Source organism: Stenella coeruleoalba, assembly GCF_951394435.1.
Source record: "Stenella coeruleoalba genome assembly, chromosome: 1".
Lineage (NCBI taxonomy): Eukaryota > Metazoa > Chordata > Mammalia > Artiodactyla > Delphinidae > Stenella > Stenella coeruleoalba.
The window spans coordinates 114990152-115009825 of record NC_137169.1 but is presented as its reverse complement, the minus strand read 5'-3'; the positions used below and the strand labels follow the sequence as shown (position 1 = coordinate 115009825).

General features: G+C 50.9%; 1 protein-coding gene across 1 annotated transcript; it reads right to left on the bottom strand.

The window, feature by feature from the left end:
• Positions 1–3982: 3982 nt before the first annotated feature.
• On the bottom strand, positions 3983–13186 carry SLAMF8 (SLAM family member 8; the record flags this gene model as incomplete). The annotated part of the gene is given in 6 exon segments (XM_079931652.1): positions 3983–4603; positions 6345–6449; positions 6531–6836; positions 9959–10285; positions 13100–13177; positions 13180–13186. Coding segments are annotated over 6 exon segments (888 nt in total). The 3' UTR covers positions 3983–4538.
• Positions 13187–19674: the final 6488 nt, after the last annotated feature.

Below are 19674 nucleotides of genomic sequence, written 5' to 3'. Positions count from 1 at the left end.
TCTTCCACCTGAGAAATGAAAAACTTGAACTGAGTAACCACAAAATTTCCTTCCAGCTTGAAGATCCTATTATTCATGTGAGTCGGTATTTGCCTCACAGAGACATGTTCCATTGGCCTTACTTACACAGTAGGGCTTACGTGACAGCCCTTCAAATATTGGAGAACTAATGGCCTTCTGAGCTTTTTGTTATCAGCTAAACGTGCCCAGTTTCTTTAATCATTTCTCATATGATGAGGTTTCCAGACTTTTCACCATCTGGTCATTCTTTTCTGGACATTTGAGTTTTCCAATGTCTCCCTGGAGGTGTGGCTCCCAGAACTGGACCTGGGCTAGTTGTGCAGTGGGGGTATCCCCACTCTTTAATTTTTTTTGATGTGGACCACTTTTAAAGTCTTTATTGAATTTGTTACAATATTGCTTCTGTTTTATGTTTTGGTTTTTTGCCGCAAGGCATGTGGGATCTTAGCTCCCCGACCAGGGATCGAACCCACACCCCCTGCACTGGAAGGCGAAATCTTAACCACTGGACCACCAGGGAAGTCCCCTATCCCCACTCTTTACCCATGTGATCAGCCTGGCCCTCCTGGCTGATGGGACCGGTGCTGACCAGTGCACAGCCCACTAAAACTTTCCTGAATCTAGGGATATATTGTATATTTTAGAGGCCCTCCTTCAACCTGCATGCAGAATGGATGCAGGGAGCCATGGAGTCAAGTCTGGAAGGAGATGGTGCTTCCTCTGAAGACCAGTACATAACCAAGTGCTGATGAACTGAATAGGTGCTACTTCTTAATAAACATGGAAAGAAGATTTGCCAGAGATATCATTCATGTTTGCAGCAGTTATTTTTTTTATTTATCAATTTTAAAATTGATAAATACTATCAATTTTTAAAATTGAAGTATAGTTGATTTACAATGTTATACTAGTTATACTATATAACATTATATAGTATATACTATATAACATTATATAGTATATATATTATATAGTATATATACTATATATATAACATATATATACTATATATATACTATATAACATTATATAGTATAATGTTATACTATATAACATTTACAATGTTATATTAGTTTCAAGTGTACAAAATAGTAATTCAATATTTCATAGATTATACTCCATTTAAAGTTATTCTAAAATAATGGCTATAATTCCCTGTGCCATACAGTATATCATTATAGCTTATTTATTTTATGCACTGTAGTTTGTACTTCTTAATCCCCTACCCCTATCTTGCCCCATCCTCCTTTCCTTTCCCCAATGTTTTTTTGTTTTTTGAAATGAGGCATTGGGTGCTCATAGCTCCACTGGTGAGAAAATGTGTCTCTAACCCTTCTCTCTTGCGATACCCTCCCCGCTCCATTCCTTCTGACATCGTGGCACATGACTCCTTTGCTCGAGCAGCTCTTGTATTTACAGAGGACAGGTACAAAGGCTCTTGCTCAAAGGAGATATAATGAAAACAAGGAAAAGCAAACACAGATTTGGAGTGGATTCTGGTCTGACCATGAGCCCACTGGAGTTAATGGTGCCAAGGTCATTATGGGAGGAATCTGACACTCAAACAGAAGGGGTCGCTCCTGGCTTCCCTAACCCCAGGAACGGGGTGTTCTGCAGATCACAAGGTCCCAAGTGCTGTGGCCCCAGACCATCACTATGGTCCTCCCCTTTCCTTCCCCACCCCCTTTGTTTTGGCCCAGTTGCCCTGGTCTCCGCTCTCTTCTTCATAAACCCCAACTATGCTCTCCCTCAGGGCCTTTGCATCCTCTGCTCTCTGGAACGCTCTTTGCCCAGCCACTGCATGGCTCACTCCACTGCCCTAGGCTTCTGTTCTCATGTCACCTCATCAGGAGGAGGTGTCCTCTGATCCCCTTATCTAAGACAGACCCCTTCTCCCCAACACACCATTCTCTTGCCATTTACTCCACCTTAGCTTTCTTAATAGAACTTATCCACATGTGACATGTGCTTACTTGCTTACTTATATTATCTAGAATATAAACTCCATGAAGGAAGGACATTGCTTTACTCACTACTGAGTCCCCAGTGCCCTGAAGTGTACCCAGTGCATGCCGCACACTCGATCAGTATTTGTGACTGGGTGACTTTTAAAGCATCAATCCCGATGCTTTTCAACACGAACACTGTGGTGGGTTAATTATTCCACTAGTGGACAAATGAGTCATTGGGGATGGGAACCTCAGTTGATTTGAGCAGCGTGAATACGTTCAAAAGGCCCTGGCATACCACACAACAAAACCACCATCTACATGACGTCACCAAGGGTTACCGCGTGAAGGAGAACTGTGGGTCCCATCCCATCCAGAACTGCTCTGATCTGAGGCCGGGCCCTGGAGATGAAGGGAAGAGAGAAGGGGAGTGGTGTGTGTGTGTGTGTTTCCCTCATTCAACCACCATGGCTCATTTGCTAGACCCTGGGCTTTCTCTTTCACATCAGTTTTAAAGACTAAGGCCAGTTTTGCCTGGTTCATTGACCAGGCCTGGGGAATGCCTCTGATGACAGGTGGCGGCAGCATTAGCTACTGTGGCCATGTGCACTGTTCAGGTGGACTTGGAAGAAGGTGATGGGAGAGAAGTGGATGCAGGGGAGGCATAAGGACTAGGTGAAGTCAGGTGGCCAGCAGGGGACCTCTGAGCAGAGCCAGCAGGCAGGGAAATTCCAGGACTAGTCGTGTGCAGGAGTGGCCATATGAATCTGGAGGCCAGCTGAGCTGACCATTTGTCTAAGGTGAAGTGACTGCCCAGGAACTGGGGAGAAGAGGGAAGCCCCTTGCACAGGGCTGACATCCTGGGTGGAGGGATTGAAGCCGTCCTAGGAAAATACTTCAAAACCTACCCCTGTTTCTTCAATGCCTCCTTCCTCTATCATCAAGACTTGAGTGAGGTCCCAGAAAAAAATCCGGTTACTCTTGGGAGGGAGTAATGCTGGACCATATCATCTACTAATTCTTAAGTGTAAGTTTAGCTCATCAATTATTTTTTCCAGTGGCAATATTCCAGAGCTTTTTAAGACAAAATCGCTCAGTGACAGATTGTGTTTTGCAGAGATGGCCACAATAATAATACCTTCCATCCCACATGCGCTCCTTTCAAAGTGACCTTGAACATCTTCCCATTGAGTGGTGGGTCCCTTGAACTTGGGTGGATCTTCTGCACTTGCATCTGAAAATGAGTGTGGCAGATATTAGGATGCCTCAGCTCCTTTCCCTCCATAATTTCCCTTCTGTTTAACTTTTCCTGGCTCCTCCCTCTCTCAGTCTCAGGCAGAGACTCTCATCCTGAGCTGAGCTGATCTTCTTGAAGTTGTGCAAGAACTTCCTGTTGGCTGAGGAATTTAATCTCTCTTTTTCTGGTCACTGTGCTAGACAGTGAGGAGAGAATCTCAAACCCAACTCCAGCTCCTGTGGGAGGTATGATGGTCAGTGCTGAGGGTGAAGATGTCAATTAAAAAGATGTTACCAGCAAAATGGCACCCATCCCAACCATGAGATATCAACCATCCCTTGATTGTCTAGAGCTGTAAATTACCTTTGAGGACCATGAACTTGCAAGTCCTTCAAGCTGGAAAGAGAAACCCTTGACCCCCATGTCTCTTCTTCATCAGGTTCTAGACCTTTTCTTATAATTCCTTGGTTGTGGGAAACATCAGGGTCTCAAATGACAGGGGCTGGGGTTAGGACTGAAAGTGGGTGATTGTCCAATGTCTTTTAGAGGCCAGGACCCAGGCTGGAAGTAATCCTTTGATGCTGGTTGGTTAATAGTTGTGTTAGTCTGCTAGGGCTGCCATAACAAGATACGATAGAATGGGTGGCTTAAACGACAGAAATTTATTTTCTCAGTCTTGGAGACTAGAAGTCCAAGACCAAGATGTTAGCAGGTTTGGTTTCTCCCAAGGCCTCTCCTTGGCTTGCAGAGGGCTTCCTTCTCTCTGTGTCCTTCCATGGCTTTTTCTCTCTGTGTGTGCATTCCTGGTGTCTCTCCCTCTTCTTATAAGGACACCAGTCATATCGGATTAGGGCCATCTCAATGACCTCATTTAACCTTAATTATCTCTTTGAAGACCCTATCTCCAAACACAGTCATATCCTGAGATATTGGGGGTTAGGATTTCAACATGTGAATTTAAAGGGGACAAATTCAATCCATAACAATACTTCATGAACAGTGGTGGAGGAGTGAGTGCCCTGGACAATCAATCTATGGATCCTGGAGAACTTCCAGTGTCCTTGAGGGGATGTCCTGCTGGGCCCATGTTTCCCAGAGCACAGCCAGGACATGCAACCAGGGGAGAGGGAAGGGGGAAGGTGTGGAAGGTTGTGCCAGTGTTTCCTGTCCTCCCAGTGTGATGGCTGCCCAGGCTGCTCCTGAGCGGTGGTACAGGAGTCTCACAGGAGGTACGAGGTCCATGGTGGTTTCCAGGTACCAGCTACATCCCAGAGCATCATGTGGCTAGGCAGTCGGTTTCCTCGTGATCCAGGCATTGCTCACGGTAGACCCTAAACGAGGGGGTTCTCTGTCTCTGGAGCCACTTCACCAGCACCGACATCCTTCTTCTTTGTCCCTGGCAAGGAGATCAGAACGAAGGTTACCCCTCCAAAGTTTGTACCTAAGGCCTCTGAATCCTGATGGTCCTAGTTCAAGATCACCTCAGGCAAGGAATAGCTCTCCTGGTTTTCCAAGACCCTGGAAAAGGAGATGCTTCAAGGACAGGAAGTTCTTCCTAATGTCTAGACTTTCTCTGCAATTAAGGCACGCATTTAGCTGTAGAAGGTATAGAAACTTAGAGCTGGGATGGACCCAGTTAAATGACTAGGCAGAAGCCACGTGTCAGAGCCAAGGGTCAGCCTCCAGATGCCCTGGGTAGAGCCTTTCCACTATCCCTGGTAGTTGGATTCTCTCTACACTTCTCAGTGTCCAAAGCTGCTCTTTTCTGAGCCTTGAAAACATTAGGCGAAGTGAAAGAAGTCAGTCACAAAGGATCACACAGTGCATGACTCCATTTACAGGATAGACTGTCCAGAAGAGACAGTCTAGGGACAGAAAGGAGATTAGTGGTTGCCTGGGGCTGGAAGGGAAAGGGGCACTAGGGAGTGATGGCTAAGGGGCTTGGGAATTTCCTTTAGGGGTAAAGAGGATGTTCTCAAATTGAGTGTGGCGAGGGATGAACAACTCTGTGACTGTAATAAAAGCCATTGAGTTTTACACTTGAAATGCATGAATTACACGGTATGTGCAGTATAGTCCAATAAAGCTGTTAAAACAAAAAGCTGCTTGCTTCCTGGCTTCCACCTTCTTACCACAAATCCTGGGGGCTGTCTGAGGCAAAGGGCCAGGTCAGACCCTCTCAGGAGCAGACAGGGCCCTAGGTGGAGTGTGACCCCTGCTGCTCCCTCTTCCCTCCCTTGCCTGTGGAAAGAACATACAGGAGCCAGCCAGCCAGCCCAGCTGCATGCTCAGTGGCTGGGCCAAGACTCTTGCCTTTTAGGACACATCCACTGAAGTCTTATGCCTCCTTCTCCTTGCTGACCCACTTTCTCCATCCTGGGACCAGCCAGACAGCCTAGGATGGACATGTCCACGAAGCCCAGGTCAGCTGGGGTAGTTCTTTCAGGAGCTGGATGGAGAGCACAGAACCCAGCTTAACCTCTGAGTGTCCCCTTCCCTCTTCTCCTGGGGGAAGGAGGCCCTATCAGTCCCTGGCCAGAGAGGTGCTTCTCTCAGGAAGCCTTTCCTAGGATGATTGGCAAGAGGGAGTTGGGATTCATCTAGATTTTCACTCAACACACCTTTATTGATACCAGCTACGTTCCAGGAACCCTTGCTAGATGTCAGGGGGTGGTGACTCAGCCTTTATCTTTCAAGACCTGAGAACTCCGTGGGAGAATGAGGGCAGTAAGTGCTGTGACTGAGATGAGCACTGGAGAGTCAAGGCAGGACACAAACCCAGCCTGGGTGTGGGAGAGAAGGTCGGGAAGGCTTCCTGCAGGGGGCACACCTTGAAGATGGTGGAGGTGACAGCCAAATGAAGAAGGCGAGTTGGGTGGAAGTTATGGAAAATGTGTTCCAGACAGAAAGAGTAGAATGTGCAAATGCCTGCAGAGGCATGCAAGAGAGTAGCTCATTTGAAAACTGCTAAAGGAACTTCAGGTAGTTCAGTCTGACTGGAGACCAGAATATTAGATGGAGAGGGCCAAGAGATGACACGGGAGAGGGAAGCCTAAATAGGAGGCCGTCCAAACTTGGCCCTCCTTCCCAGAAGACCTACCTCCTCCAGCCACCCCTAGCCCCTGCAGGTCTCCTACCTGAGCAGGGGCCCCAGTGCCAGGCAGAGAGACCAGCCAGGATCACAAGCAGCAAGACAGGCACCACCACCAGTAGCACATCTTTGTAGGAGGCCATCCCTGGAGCTGGACATGGAGGGGGCAGGGTCACAGGTGGACTGGAGGCTTCACAATCCCTCAACCACTGATCCCCAGCCCTCGGCATACCTGCCTGGTGATGGCAGCTCTCCCAAGGGGTGACTGTGGCCAAGTCCCAGCTGACAGGGTTTGAGACAATGCAGGAATAGGCCACACCTTTGTCACCTGGTCCCAGTGACACACTCAGTACCTGTCCGTCCATGAAGAGGCCGCCTGGCTTGATATCAAGGTCAATGGTTCCCTCCCGTCGCCAGCTATAGGTTATGTCGCTGATGTTGGGAGCCCAACAGGACAGGAACACTTGGCAGGTCTTGGGGGGCTGAGCATCCCCTGATACAGCAGTGAACACTTGCACCACGGGCCTGGGCACTGCACCTGAGCAAGGACAGCAGAACCAGTGTGGGTTTTAGGGATGCTGAGCGGGGCCCATAGCTCCAGCTCTGGGATCCATGCAGGGCTAGGTGCCACCTCTGACTAGGCCACTCTGGCTCTAAAGCCTCATCAGTCTCCCATTGCCCACAGGACAGAAGCTGAATTTCTAAGTCTGGTATTCAAAATCCTTCATTAAATGGTTGATGTCAACCTCTCCAGCTGTACCTCCTGCTGACCCTCTCCACCCATCTTAATTAATTTCCTGTTCTCCCAAACGTGTCATGCTTCATATCTTTCATGTGGCTCAGCTGTACACATATGCTTTTCTCGTCTCACCCTCCTAGAAAACTCCTACTCATCCTCCAAGGCCCAGCTTGGACACACTCCTTACTGCTCTGATTATGAAGCCTTCTCTGATATTCCAGGTATGGCTCTGAGCCCTCTGAGAACTCTCTGTATCCCTTGTCATCAAATTTCCCCGATACATGATACATCAGTCAGAGAGACAATAAACGTTTGTTAAGGTAGGCACAAAAACAACAAACACATTCCTGGACTTTTGGAGATTTTGGAGTTTGGTGAAGAAGACGTACTAACAAGTGATTATGAATAACTAAGAAAATTATCACAAGGATGCAAAATTCTGTGAAGGAGCGGGCCAGGGGGTAGGGGCTCTACCTTTTTGTCTCCATAACCCTTGCTCTCAAGGTGCTCAGCTACCTGGGCCATTGGACAAATTGGTGTCCTGGCATCCCAGGCCATGGCTGCCCTTTCCTACATCGGTTGATGAGTAGATCACGAGTCTCACGGCAAAGGGGGCCAGCGGGAGAGCATTCTGGCAACAGTGGGAGGGCTCAGTCTCTGAGAGCATTCCAAAGTTAAGCTGAGTAAAACCTCATGAATGCCAGCTCAATCTGGTGGGATTTGCGATATGAAAAAAGAAAAGATTTGCTGGGTGCCCTAATAGCATAAACAAAGATTACAGGGGAGGGAGATATTTACACTACTTCAGAGGACAAGCTGCTTCCAAACACGATCAGGCACAGTAGAAACACCCATTGACATTTCTAGTAACTGATCTGCTAATTCAAATCATTCTTATCTATTGTCAAAGCAGAGCTCCTAAGGACGGCTGCCTGGCAGCTTTGTGCAATTAGTTCTAATCACGCTACGTATTTGGAAGCAATAAAACAGCAATTTCCTTAAAATCTGTAATTCAGATGCTGAGAACAAGGCATTTTAGAGCTTAGTGGTGTGGGTGCTGCCTGTATTATCCCATTCAACGTCCTCATTTCACATATGTGGCAGCTGAGACCCAGAACGGGGGAGAGCCTCCCTGGCTGCCTGGATGGCTGTGAAGGCTGTTCACTGTGCAAGGGCGCTGGGCTCAGGGGGTAACAGGTGAGGGCGGGGTGCTGAATTCCAGCCAGCACTCTGCTTGCCAACATGGTGCAACATGGATCAGGGTCGTGTGCATCGAATAGGACACACATTTAATTGTACACTGGCAGCCCGTGTGGCTCACCTAAGTGATGAGCCAGTTATCTTCCTCTAGGTGTGGGAGGGTCTCTCTCTTTCCAGTTTGCTACTGCCTTTCTCTCCCTCAGTGTTTCGCTCTGCCCAGCTATCACCTCTACTCTCCATTCTTAAATTTGGACCTTTTCCTCCCCTTATTCTATCTCAATTTCTGAGGTTTTACTGAAATAGGGGTCACTGACATATCTTTTCCAAGCCACTAGATACATGAATAGGAGCTCAAAGGCCATTTTATCTTTACCAGCAGAAATACGGTGGCCGTGGTAGAAGTGTAGGTGGTGATGGTGGTGCAGGTGATGGTGGGGGTGGTGGAGGTGGAGGTGGTGATGGTGGTGCAGGTGATGGTGGGGGTGGTGGAGGTGGAGGTGGTGATGGTGGTGCAGGTGATGGTGGGGGTGGTGGAGGTGGAGGTGGTGATGGTGGTGCAGGTGATGGTGGGGGTGGTGGAGGTGGTGATGGTGGTGCAGGTGATGGAGGGCATGGTGGCGGTGGTTGTGGAGGTGCTGGCTGTGACAGAGGTGGAGGTGAAGTTGCTGGAAAGAAAGACCCATCCAGCCTCCAGTGAATTCAGTCACCGCAGCTGAGGTGCTGAGAGCAGCTCTATGAATGACCCTAACACACCTACGCAGAACAGAGGATCACCTCAGCTGAGCCCTGCCAAGTCAGACTTGTGAGAAACAAGAATATTTGTTGTTTTTAACCAGTAAGTTTGGGGATGGTTTATTTTGCAATAACAAATAACAGAGAATACCCATGAATGATGTAAATTTAAAATCTCTCAATACATCTAAAAGAGGTCTTTTAAGAAATATGACATAAAAATTCTATACTTTAGGGGGCTTCCCTGGTGGTGTAGTGGTTGGGAGTCCGCCTGCTGATGCGGGGGATGCAGGTTCGTGCCCCGGTCCGGGAGGATCCCACGTGCTGCGGAGCGGCTGGGCCCGTGGGCCATGGCCGCTGAGCCTGCGTGTCCGGAGCCTGTGCTCCACAACGGGAGAGGCCACAACAGTGAGAGGCCCACGTACCGCAAAAAAAAAAAAAAAAAAAAATCTATACTTTAGTTAAAATGAATTTTTAAATTAAAAACATTGTGTCATAGTTTAATTGCAATACTTATTTTTCTTTTTGGTGGTGCATAAAATAATGGCACGTCTTATAACCTGTTATCTTAGAATTGATGATGCCTAGGCCAGCCTCTATCCCAGATGCTTTCTCAAATGCCACTGATTTTACGTTTATTGGGATTTTCATGGTAATATTACTATACTGGTTTTACAAGTGAGAAAGGTCAATGTCAGGGAGTAAGTATTGTGTCCAAGGCCACTGAGATAAGAAAAGACCAAGCTAGAGTTCAGACCAGGACAATAGGGCGGAAAAGCCTGGCTGCCCCAGCCAGAAGCTCACCTGCGAGAACCCGAGGAGTTTTCTTACCTGTGCCTGTGGGGAAGCAGCTGTTCCCTGAATCAGCCATGAGGTCAGAGGCCAGAGGTTTCTAGACCCCAGTTCTCCCCAGTTTCCAGGACCCAGGATGCCTTTCCGGAGCTTTGTGGGAGGAGGTGGGGCAGAGAGCCTGAGTCAGGTGCACTCACCATACACCTTGAGCTGCAGGGTCTGGGTCCAGGCTCGACCTTCCTTGTCCACCAGCAGCACGGAGAAGTTGCCGCTGTCTCCAGACTTCAGTGGCCGCAGCTCCAAGCTGAGGTTGCTGTGCAGCTGGGCTCGGCCCAGGAAGCGGGAGTGGTACAGCGTCTCCAGAGACCCCCGGAAGAACGTGGCCAGGAGCTCCTCTGAAGGCCAGAGGGATCTCCAGATGGCCTCTCGGATTTGGAAGCCGGGAGGGCGCTCTGCCACCAGCAGCGCCGAGCCCCCCACCTGGCCCTGAACTTGGGCACCGGTTACAATGAAGGGAAGTAGTGCTGAAAGGACAGAACCCCATCACTCTGCCTGCCCCAAACGTCCTCATCTCTCTCCTGCGTGCAGCTGAGCTGCTGCGGAGCAAGTGAGGGCCCTTCTCTCCACACTCCCTCCACCCAAGCTGAGAGCGCACTGCGCCAGGGACTGGGAATAAACCAGTGAGGAAGGGAATCCAGTCCCTGTGCTCATGGAGCTCAGACTCTTAAGACAGCAATTTACCATGGTGGCAAAAATGGGTGCCCCGGGAGAACACAGGTAGGCTGATAGGGTGACCTTGCCAGGCCTTGAGGGACTCAGAGGAGAAAAGTTTAAGCTGAGACCGGAAAGAGAAATGGGAATCAGCCAGGTCACGCAGAGGGCGGCCTGGAGTGGGGATGGGGAGGTGTTAGAGACGAAGTGGGCAGCACACACAAAGGCCCGGACGGTGAGAGAGCTCGGTGCACTGTGGGGAACTGAAAGTAGTTCTCTGCAGAGGGAGTAAGAAATAGCACTGCAGAGTCTGTGGGAGCCCGATCCTGCAGGGCCCTAAAAGCAACTTTGGAGTTTGGCCTTTATCCTTAGAGCGATGGGGGGGCCTTGGATAGTCTTTAAGTAAGAGAGTGACGTGATTAGATCCATGGTTAGAAAGACGGCTCCAGCAGAGGTGTGCAGGCTGCACGGGAGGTGGGGCAAGACCTAGGCTGCGTCTATTAATCCCAAGGAGAGTGGGGTTGTACTGGTACTGGACGTACAATGGAAACTTGTACTGAGGAAGTGAGCAGATGAGACAGGCAGAAGTGGGAGGAATGGAGAGATTATTGTGTGTAGTCAGTGGGGTCTGGTAACAGATTAGATCTGGGGAGTGAGGGAGCCAGGAGTCAAGGATGGCTCCCAGGTCCTTGGGACCCACTGGATGCCATTCTCTGTGATCCAGAACAGGAGGAGAAACAGAATGGGGGTGAGATGTCCAGAGGCTGTTTTGCTGGGAACATATTCAGTGTGACTTGTGGGGGTGACACTTCTGCTTGAAGTGCCCCTCTGACTCCTCTGCTGACTGATTTCTGCTCCTCCTTGAAGCATCACTGCCTCCCCTGGCCTCTGCCATCTGTCACTGCAGGTTACAAACTCTGTGCTCCCACAGCGGGCCGGGATCACCACTATTAACGCTCCTATCCCTCTATTGTGACCACGTGTTTATGAGTCCCACGAGACTGTGAGTTCCTCTTCTCATGTTTGTACTTCCTGTGCCCAACACAGTTTAGGAGTGGGATGTAGGAGAAGCTCGGAAGATATACTGAATGTATGACGAAATTGGCTGAGGACTTCCCTCGTACCCAGCACAGTGGTGGGCGCGAGGGTTCAGAGCAGAATAAAAGCAGATGGAGAACGCACCCAAGTGCTGGGAGTTTAGTTAGGGAGCCGTGTTCTGGATGACCACTCAGCCAGACGCTGGTAGCTCCAGTCTCCTGTCCGTCTCACTGCCCTGCCAGCCCCAGTCGTCTCAGTCCTAACTGGGGATGGCTTCAGGGTTAAGGCACAGTGGAGACGTCACATAAAGAGAGCATAGCACTGGATGTCAATCCAGACTCCTGCTCTATCCTGCCCTGGCTCTGCCACTAACAAGCTGTGCAATCTTCAGCATACCTCTTCCCTCTAAAGGCTTCCGTTGTCCCATTCGTAAAGCAGGGGGTGCCTTCAACCAGTGGTACTCATCTCTTTCACCACTCAGAAAAATTCTTTTTGCTTCCCATGTCCACGGGTTTGAAAGATTTGTGAACCAAACAGATTCCCTCTTTTTGGCAGGATTTCCTTCACATGTTTAGAAATGTTGAAATCTGCGGACTTTTGGAGCCAGGAACTCAGGTGGGGACATCAGACAAAATCATCTTGAAGTCCCTGTGAGCTTCTGACACAAACAAAAGTGTCTGAGTACTTGCCACACCCCATGGCTCCCATCCCCTGGCCTAGCAGCGCTGGCCCTTGTCATACTGACCACTTGTTAACCAAGGGAGGGAAGTCAGGCATCGGACAGGATGGGGGGGGGGGGTGGTGTCGCCCAGTGTTGAAGAGACCTGATTTGTCTCTTCTGACATCACACCGCTATCGACCACCCCAAGTCCACAGGCAATATATTAACTTGCTTTTGTCTCTCATCCCTCCTGAATGTCCACTTCCACAGACCTGCAGGGAGGAGTCTCAGCTCTCCCACAGGCTGTTGGAAAGACATCCTCAGATTGTAAGGGCCCTGCCCTCCCCTGCTCTCCCCAGACCACATTTAGAATTTGCATGCGTTAACACTGCCAGACCCTCACATTCTCACGACCATCTCTTTCAAAACCAATGGGGGGCTTCCCTGGTGGCGCAGTGGTTGGGAGTCCGCCTGCCAGTGCAGGGGGCGCGGGTTCGTGCCCCAGTCCGGGAGGATCCCACGTGCCGCGGAGCAACTGCGCCCGTGGGCCATGGCCGCTGAGCCTACGCGTCTGGAGCCTGTGCTCCGCAACGGGAGAGGCCCCAACAGTGAGAGGCCCGCGTACCGCAAAAACAAACAAAAAAAAACCAACAATGGTACCACCAGCCTCAGTTTTAACCTCCCTGGGCCACAAAACAGCTTGTGTCTCAGGGACATGGAGGTTCCTTGTGCTGTCATCCTTCTACCCAGGATCCTGCATCTCTTTGCCTCTGCCTAGCGTTTAAGGTCGCCCAAGAACTTGCTTCAGTCTTCCCTGCCCCTCCACAGCTCCTGGGTTCTCACTCGGGTTGGGGAGAGGATCCTGCCCGGATGTCTGGGGAAGGGACTTCAGCTCTCTGAGGCCAGGCCACCTGCCTGCCCCACTTACCTTCCCAGAGAAGCAGACTCCACAGGGACCACACGGCCATACTCCGGAGAGGCAGGCAAAGTCGCTCGACAGCCAAATCCAGAACATCCCAGGTCAAGTGGATGCATGGAAGGAGCTGTGGTCCTTCTGGAAAGTCCCATGGTTAGAAGGAGGAATGTTGACTCAGAACAGGCCGCCCTGAAAGTGAAAATATCCAGAGGAAAGTGGAAGTTGGCCTCGGGTCCAGCTGGGCTCTTTCAGGAGCTGATTCTTGTAAGTCAGCCTCTTTCAAATGCCTATGGTTGGCCAATGCAGACGGCAAGTCCCCCCCGCACAAGCCCACATCCTCCTCGCTGACTCCCGCCAGGCATCCCCGCATCCCACTCTGCCCGGCTGCCCCCTGCCTTTCCTGTTGTCACCACAGAGAACCCTCTTAACTGCGATTCCCATCATCACCTCTCTGCTTAAAATTCTTCCGCAGCCTCCCACCGCCCTCAGGATAAAGACTAAACTCTTGGCTAGCGTACAAGGTTCTCCTAAGTCCAACCCCAGCCTGCTTCTCCAGCCTGCCGTCCCACGTCCATTCCGCTCTCCAGCCACGCCAAGCCAGGACTGCCTCTTCTCAGAACTGCCAACTCCACACTTCCGTTCGTTGTACTTGTTCCGTTCATCCTTCTGGATGTGGCCTGGCTATGCAGGCTATGCAGCTGGCTGGACTCCCGTTCCAGGCTTCCTGACCACAGGCAGCCTGAGGAACCTTCCTTTCTGGGTGCCCAGGGCCTGCCCGTTCCTGTCATAACTCTTAGCACACTGTTTCGCAACAGTTTTCTCATCTCCACAGACTGTTTGTTGCCGAGGCCTCATGTTCATTTCTGTGTACCCCTCGGTGCTGGGCGTGTCATGGACGCTTAATGGACATTTGTTAAACCGGGGTGTGAGTTCTAGAGATTGCTGCCTATTTTGCTTCCTGGAAGCCCTACAACTTTCCTCTGAGAGGACTGGATTATCACCCTGTTAGAGATGGGGGAGGTTGAAAACCAGAGTGAGGTTAGCACCTTTTGGAGGTCACAGAGGAGCAGAGTTATGAGCTGAGCTTCAGCCTTCCAAGTGTGGTCCCTTTTGCCAGTCGCTCCCTCCTAACTCCGCTTCTCTTCTCACTTGCGGCGGTAACTTGGTTTCTTTAGTCAGGGAAGGCTTTGAGAGAAGATAAGGAAAATCTCCGAGCTTCCTGAGTGTGGCTTGTGGTATCTAGTCCTGCAGAGCTTCTGACCTGTCGGTCAAACTGAACGCTCTGCTCTGGACCCAGCTGGGAACGAGGCAGATGTGGTGGCACGTGGGCAGGAGGATTCCAGAACAGGGTTCCTGCCCTCCAGTTACTCACCACCAAATTGTAGGAACAACATATGCCTGGGAAGGGAAGGCCCACAACAGACAGACACGGCTCTGTGCAAAAGAGCAGCACAGAGCTTCCCTGGTGGCACAGTGGTTGAGAGTCCACCTGCCGATGCAGGGGACACGGGTTCGTGCCCCGGTCTGGGAAGATCCCACATGCTGCGGAGCGGCTGGGCCCGTGAGCCACAACTACTGAGCCTGCGCGTCCAGAGCCTGTGCTCCACAGCAAGAGAGGCCGCGACAGTGAGAGGCCCGCGCACCGCGATGAAGAGTGGCCCCCACTTGCCACAACTAGAGAAAGCCCTCGCACAGAAACAAAGACCCAACACAGCCAAAAATAAATAAATAAATTTATATATATATATAAAAAAAAAAGCACAGACAGTCCACGCTGCAAGAGGGCATGGGAAGAGGTCTCTGTGGATGTGGGCAGGGGACACTTCCTTAAAAGGTGGAATTTGAGCTGCATCTTGAAGATAGATGTGATTTGGATAGGCTTAGAAAACAGGGAGGGCCAGAGGTTGGGGGTGGGCTCTGAGCATGAGGGGAAAGCTTGGCAGTGGGGAGGTCCCGTGTGGGCTCCAGAGACAGTGAAGGAGCAGAGGGAGGGATCCTTTAGGGCTGTCTTGGGTAAAATGGAAAGGGAGGCTGCGGGTCACATTATGGGGTCCTTGAGTACTGAGTTAAGTTTAGGCTTTTACTCTGGAGGCCAGCCACTCTCACCTGTGCTGAAAACTTGGATTCTCAGGGATTCTGGTTCAGTAGGGCTGGGCTGGGGCTCAGGAACCTGTAGTTTTAACAAACACTGCACTCCAGGTGATTCTGAGCTAGTGAATGGAGGGAGGGCTCTGAGAAGCACTGCTTGGAGGGAGGGGGCTGCTGTCCATTTGGGGCTAACTTGCTAGTGGGAGGACAGCGTGCAGGGCTGATTGGGGGAGAAAAAAGAGGCAGGGAGGTCTGGGTAGCAACTATTGTGATTGTCCTGACTGGAGTAGAAAAGAACTCTCTAGAGAGAAAGGGGCAGAGCTGGAGTTGTGACAGAACTCGGACACCACCCGCCTATGGGACACAGAGGCCAAGGGAGAGGACTGATCTGTGACTCCACTGTCAATTCCATCATCCATGTGTCAGCTATTTATTGAGCATCTACTTACATGTCAGGTGCTGGGGACACAAAGATGAAAGGCACAGCCTCTGCCCTCAAGGAGTCTGCAGTTTAGATGAGAAGACAGACGTGTAACCCAGTAATTACAATCAGTGTGGTCAGAGCAATGCCAGCTGCGTGCATGGGATGCTATGGGAGCCCGAGGGTGGATGGGTGGGAACCAGCTGGGGGGCTAGGAGGCCAGGTGGGCCTCATGGAGTGGGTAGTGTTTGAGGTGAGCCTTAGGATATAAACAGATGAGGGTGAGGGTAGGACTTAAGAACACAAGCTCTGGGGTCAAGCTTCTTGGGTTCAGGTCTTGGCTGTGAAACCTTGAGCAAAGTGGCTGCTCTGTGTTCGGCATCTTCATTCACGAAACGGGAATTAATAACAGTATTTACCTCTTCGTGGTGCCGTAAGGGTGAAACCACTTAAAATAGGGTCTGGTGCATAGTCAGGTCAAATAAAGGATGTGGCCCACCATCCAGTTCTACAAGTTACTGGCTACTGCAGTTGCTGACCTACAACACACCTTGAAAGGAATTCAGGGGGACAGTCAAGATGAGCCATTCTGTGCTCTGGGAAAACAGGCAGAACAGACCCTCAGATATTTTATGAAGCCAATTTCTTGCATCTTCCCATACTTATAAAAGCACTAAAATCATTAACTAAGATAGCTGTGCCTCGTGACAAGCAGTAACCTTCTACCAAAATGTGCTTAATTGCACGTACTCTTTCTCCAAAATCACGTATATGCTGACCTCCCCCTCTACCTCTTCAGAGCAGTTCCTCAGAGCTATCTGAGAGGCTGTCTCCCGGGCTCTAGTCCTCCGTAAGTCCCCAAATAAAAAGGAAACTCACGTTGTGCATTTTAATTTCAGTTGACAATCAGCTCTCAAAAAAATTAACCATTGTTACTAAGTGGCCAGAGAGAGGGAAGAAGGGAAAGCTGGGCAAATGCAGGTAAAGGAGTGTTGAGGTGCTAGCCGCCCTGCTTCAACTCTCTTCTCCCAGTTCCTGAGGGCGGGGATCAGACCCCCTTCATTTCCGCACCCTGTATATCGCCAAGGACAGGATTTCCATGAGGTGGTACCCTTCAAGCATGTGTTGAAGTGGATTGAATGATTCTGAAATGTCAAGGCCAGGTCTGGGGTGGCCGTGGAATGCAGGAGTCTGGCTGGTGTGTGAATGCTGGCAATACGGATGCTGAGTTCCTTTGGAGGAGACAGTGGGCAGTCACACTCCCTCAGCAGAAGGGGTGGTCCATAGTGGTCCATCCAAGCAGCAAATGAGTTGCAATCTTCTATGCACCACCCCAGCCCTTTTCCTTTAAGGGAATTTCAGGGAGGCTGAGAAAGTGGGAAGGGGGAGGTTGGGTGAGGACCTGAAAGTATCCCACCCACCTCCCCCAAAAGAAAAACTTCCAGCAGCCCTGCGACAGCTGGAGAAGAATGGACTGATGGAGGCATAGGAAGGGTTAAGTCTGCGGTGGCAGGTTCCCCCCCTTCCAGTGCTAATTACTGGTTCAGACCACATTAATAACCCAGCCACAGGGGGAGTGCATGGAGTAAATTAGCTAGTAAGTTCAAAGGGGCCACTCCCCACCTTCTTTAATTAAGAGAGAAGCTGGCAGCCGGGGCTGCGCTCAGCCTCCCTGGGGCCTTTCTGGGAAGCCGGGAGCCTCTGCCGCAGCCCAGGCAGGTGCAGTGGTAGCGCCATCTGCCAGGCAGCGTGGGCTGCACCTGCCATTAGCCCACCTGCGCTGTGGGCTGGGGTGGGGGTAGTGGGGGAGCAGGTGTAAAATGTGGCCAAACCAGCATCTGAGCTCAGCCCTTAGCCCTGAGAGCAGCATGGTGCAGAGATTCAGGCCTGGGTAGAATTTGATGGGGTGTGAAGGGTGGTCCAAGTGATGCCCTGTCCCTGTCCACTCACACTCGTCCTTGTTCCTTGGACTGGCCTGAGGGCAGAATGGGGCCTTGCTTCTCCTGGGATGGGGGGAAGTGGAGAAGGGAAAAGAAAAGGTGAGATGTTTGGAGAGAGAAGGGAGCTGGCAGAGAAGGAGGCAGAGGAACGGCGCCGGGCAGGAAGGAGGGGCCTTCAGCAGGCTTTTGGAAAGCAGGGGTGAGGGAAGAGGGCAGAGTGTTGCTGGAGGGTGGGTGGGCCTCTGGGTGCCACTTCCAGGGGGCTGTGCAGGATGGGGCTGAGGGAGCAGGTAGGCCCCCACCTGAGCCCTGTCTTTGTGTCTACCTTCACCGGCGCAGTTCCCATAGAGTGGACCAGCTGCCTGCACCATCTGCCAGCCGACACCATGCCAGCCCCAAAGGCTGCCCTGGGCAGGGGAGCCCATGTGCGCCCCTCCCTTGGCAGCCAGCTTGGGCATTGGCGCTGCCATGTGGATGAAGACTGGGTTTGAGGCAGTGCATGCATGTGTGAAATGGAAGTACTTTACCTGCCCCAGAGGGCACTCTCATGTATGCACAGCCCCGAAGATAACTCCCTCTTCAGTATCTGTGCCCGGGGCACTTCTCTTGCCTCACCCTCATCTTGGCCCTGCTGGGAGTAGTTAGAGGGAATGGAACCTTCGATGGACCAGGGGCATGGTGCTCACAGTTGCAAGGGGGGAAACTGAGGAGGGGGGAAAAGAAGGAGCTTATGAGATGGCTCGTGGGAGACTGGGTGGGAGGCATCTGAGGCTTTGGTAGGGTCTGCTTTTGAGGCAAAGACATACCTTCCCAGAGAGTCAAAGGAAGGCTGCACAAAAAAGAAACAAAGCCACAACTGTGTTGTGTTGAGGTAGAGAGCCGGAGGCTGGAAACTCATTTCTTCATTCACTCACTTACCCAGCATTTGTTGGATCCCCATCTTGTGCACACTAATGTACCGGGCAAACGTTTATTGAACACCTAGCCTGTGTAAGCCCCATGTGATCAGGAACACATGCAGATGAGGACAGTGACCACGTTCCTGACCATGAAAGGAACAGTCACTATTCATCTGTACGTCACATGGGAGAGAATTCCGGAAACGAGTACAACATCTTCACTCACAGAGAGTGGTGCGTGCTGAGTGAGCCGCCTTAGTGACGCTCCAGGTCTGCTGGGTGCAGCTCCTTCCGGCCGTGTAGACGGAGATATGATATGGGAAAGCCTGGGTCTTTCCCGTGCTGTGCACCTTGTCTGTACTTACCGTCATCACAGATGATACAAAGATGAAGGACACAGAGCTGTTTAGTGGATGCTTATTTAAACAAAAAGGTAGGAGGTCTATTTCCTAGCCAAATTAAAAATAACAAACCTGGAACTGAAAGAAATTCCAGTATGTGCAACCTGCCTGGTTCAGGAAAAGGCCATGCTCCATTTTTATTGTTTGTATCTAAATGGTGTAGCCACATACAAGGCAAAGATGGGGTGTCTAATGATATCTTCCAAAGAAGCTGGCCGATGAACGGATCAGACCACAGCGCAGGCCGGTGGTCAGGTCCCTGACTACCCAAGAGGGCCACCAGAGGGCAGCCTTGAGGCTGCTGGCTGTCCTCTTACTCTCTACCTTAAGGGGGCAGCTCCAGGCTGCCTCTCCATCCTCATCCCAGCTAAGAAGTTCTTTCTTTTCTTCTTACTCTGTAAGTGATACGACCCCACAGAGCACAGGTCCCTAGATGAGGCACAGCCAACTCACCTCTGCTGGATATGTGTCTGCATTTAGCTCTGACCTGGAGAGAAAAATAAGGTTTCATAGCTCAGAGCCTTGATCAAGTGTGGAGACAGCTTGTGTGCATTCCTGTGGGGAGCAGCACTGTGGCAGGCTGGGCAATGTGGCATCCTTTTTCTGCGTCTGCAGGGTCTGGCCCTGGAGAACTGTGAGGGTCCCATCCTCCCTTGGCTGTGGCCCTTCCTCTCCTGGCGGATGCTCTCCGCCAGCATCCTCTAGGAACAGAAGTAGCTGGCTGCTCTGAGGACTGGAGATGGGATTTGGGGCTGGGTGTGCTGATATCAGGCAAACCAGAGAGAGTCTGGGCTGAAGAGTGTGGGTTTCCTCTGAAAACTCTGTTTTCTCTATGTTC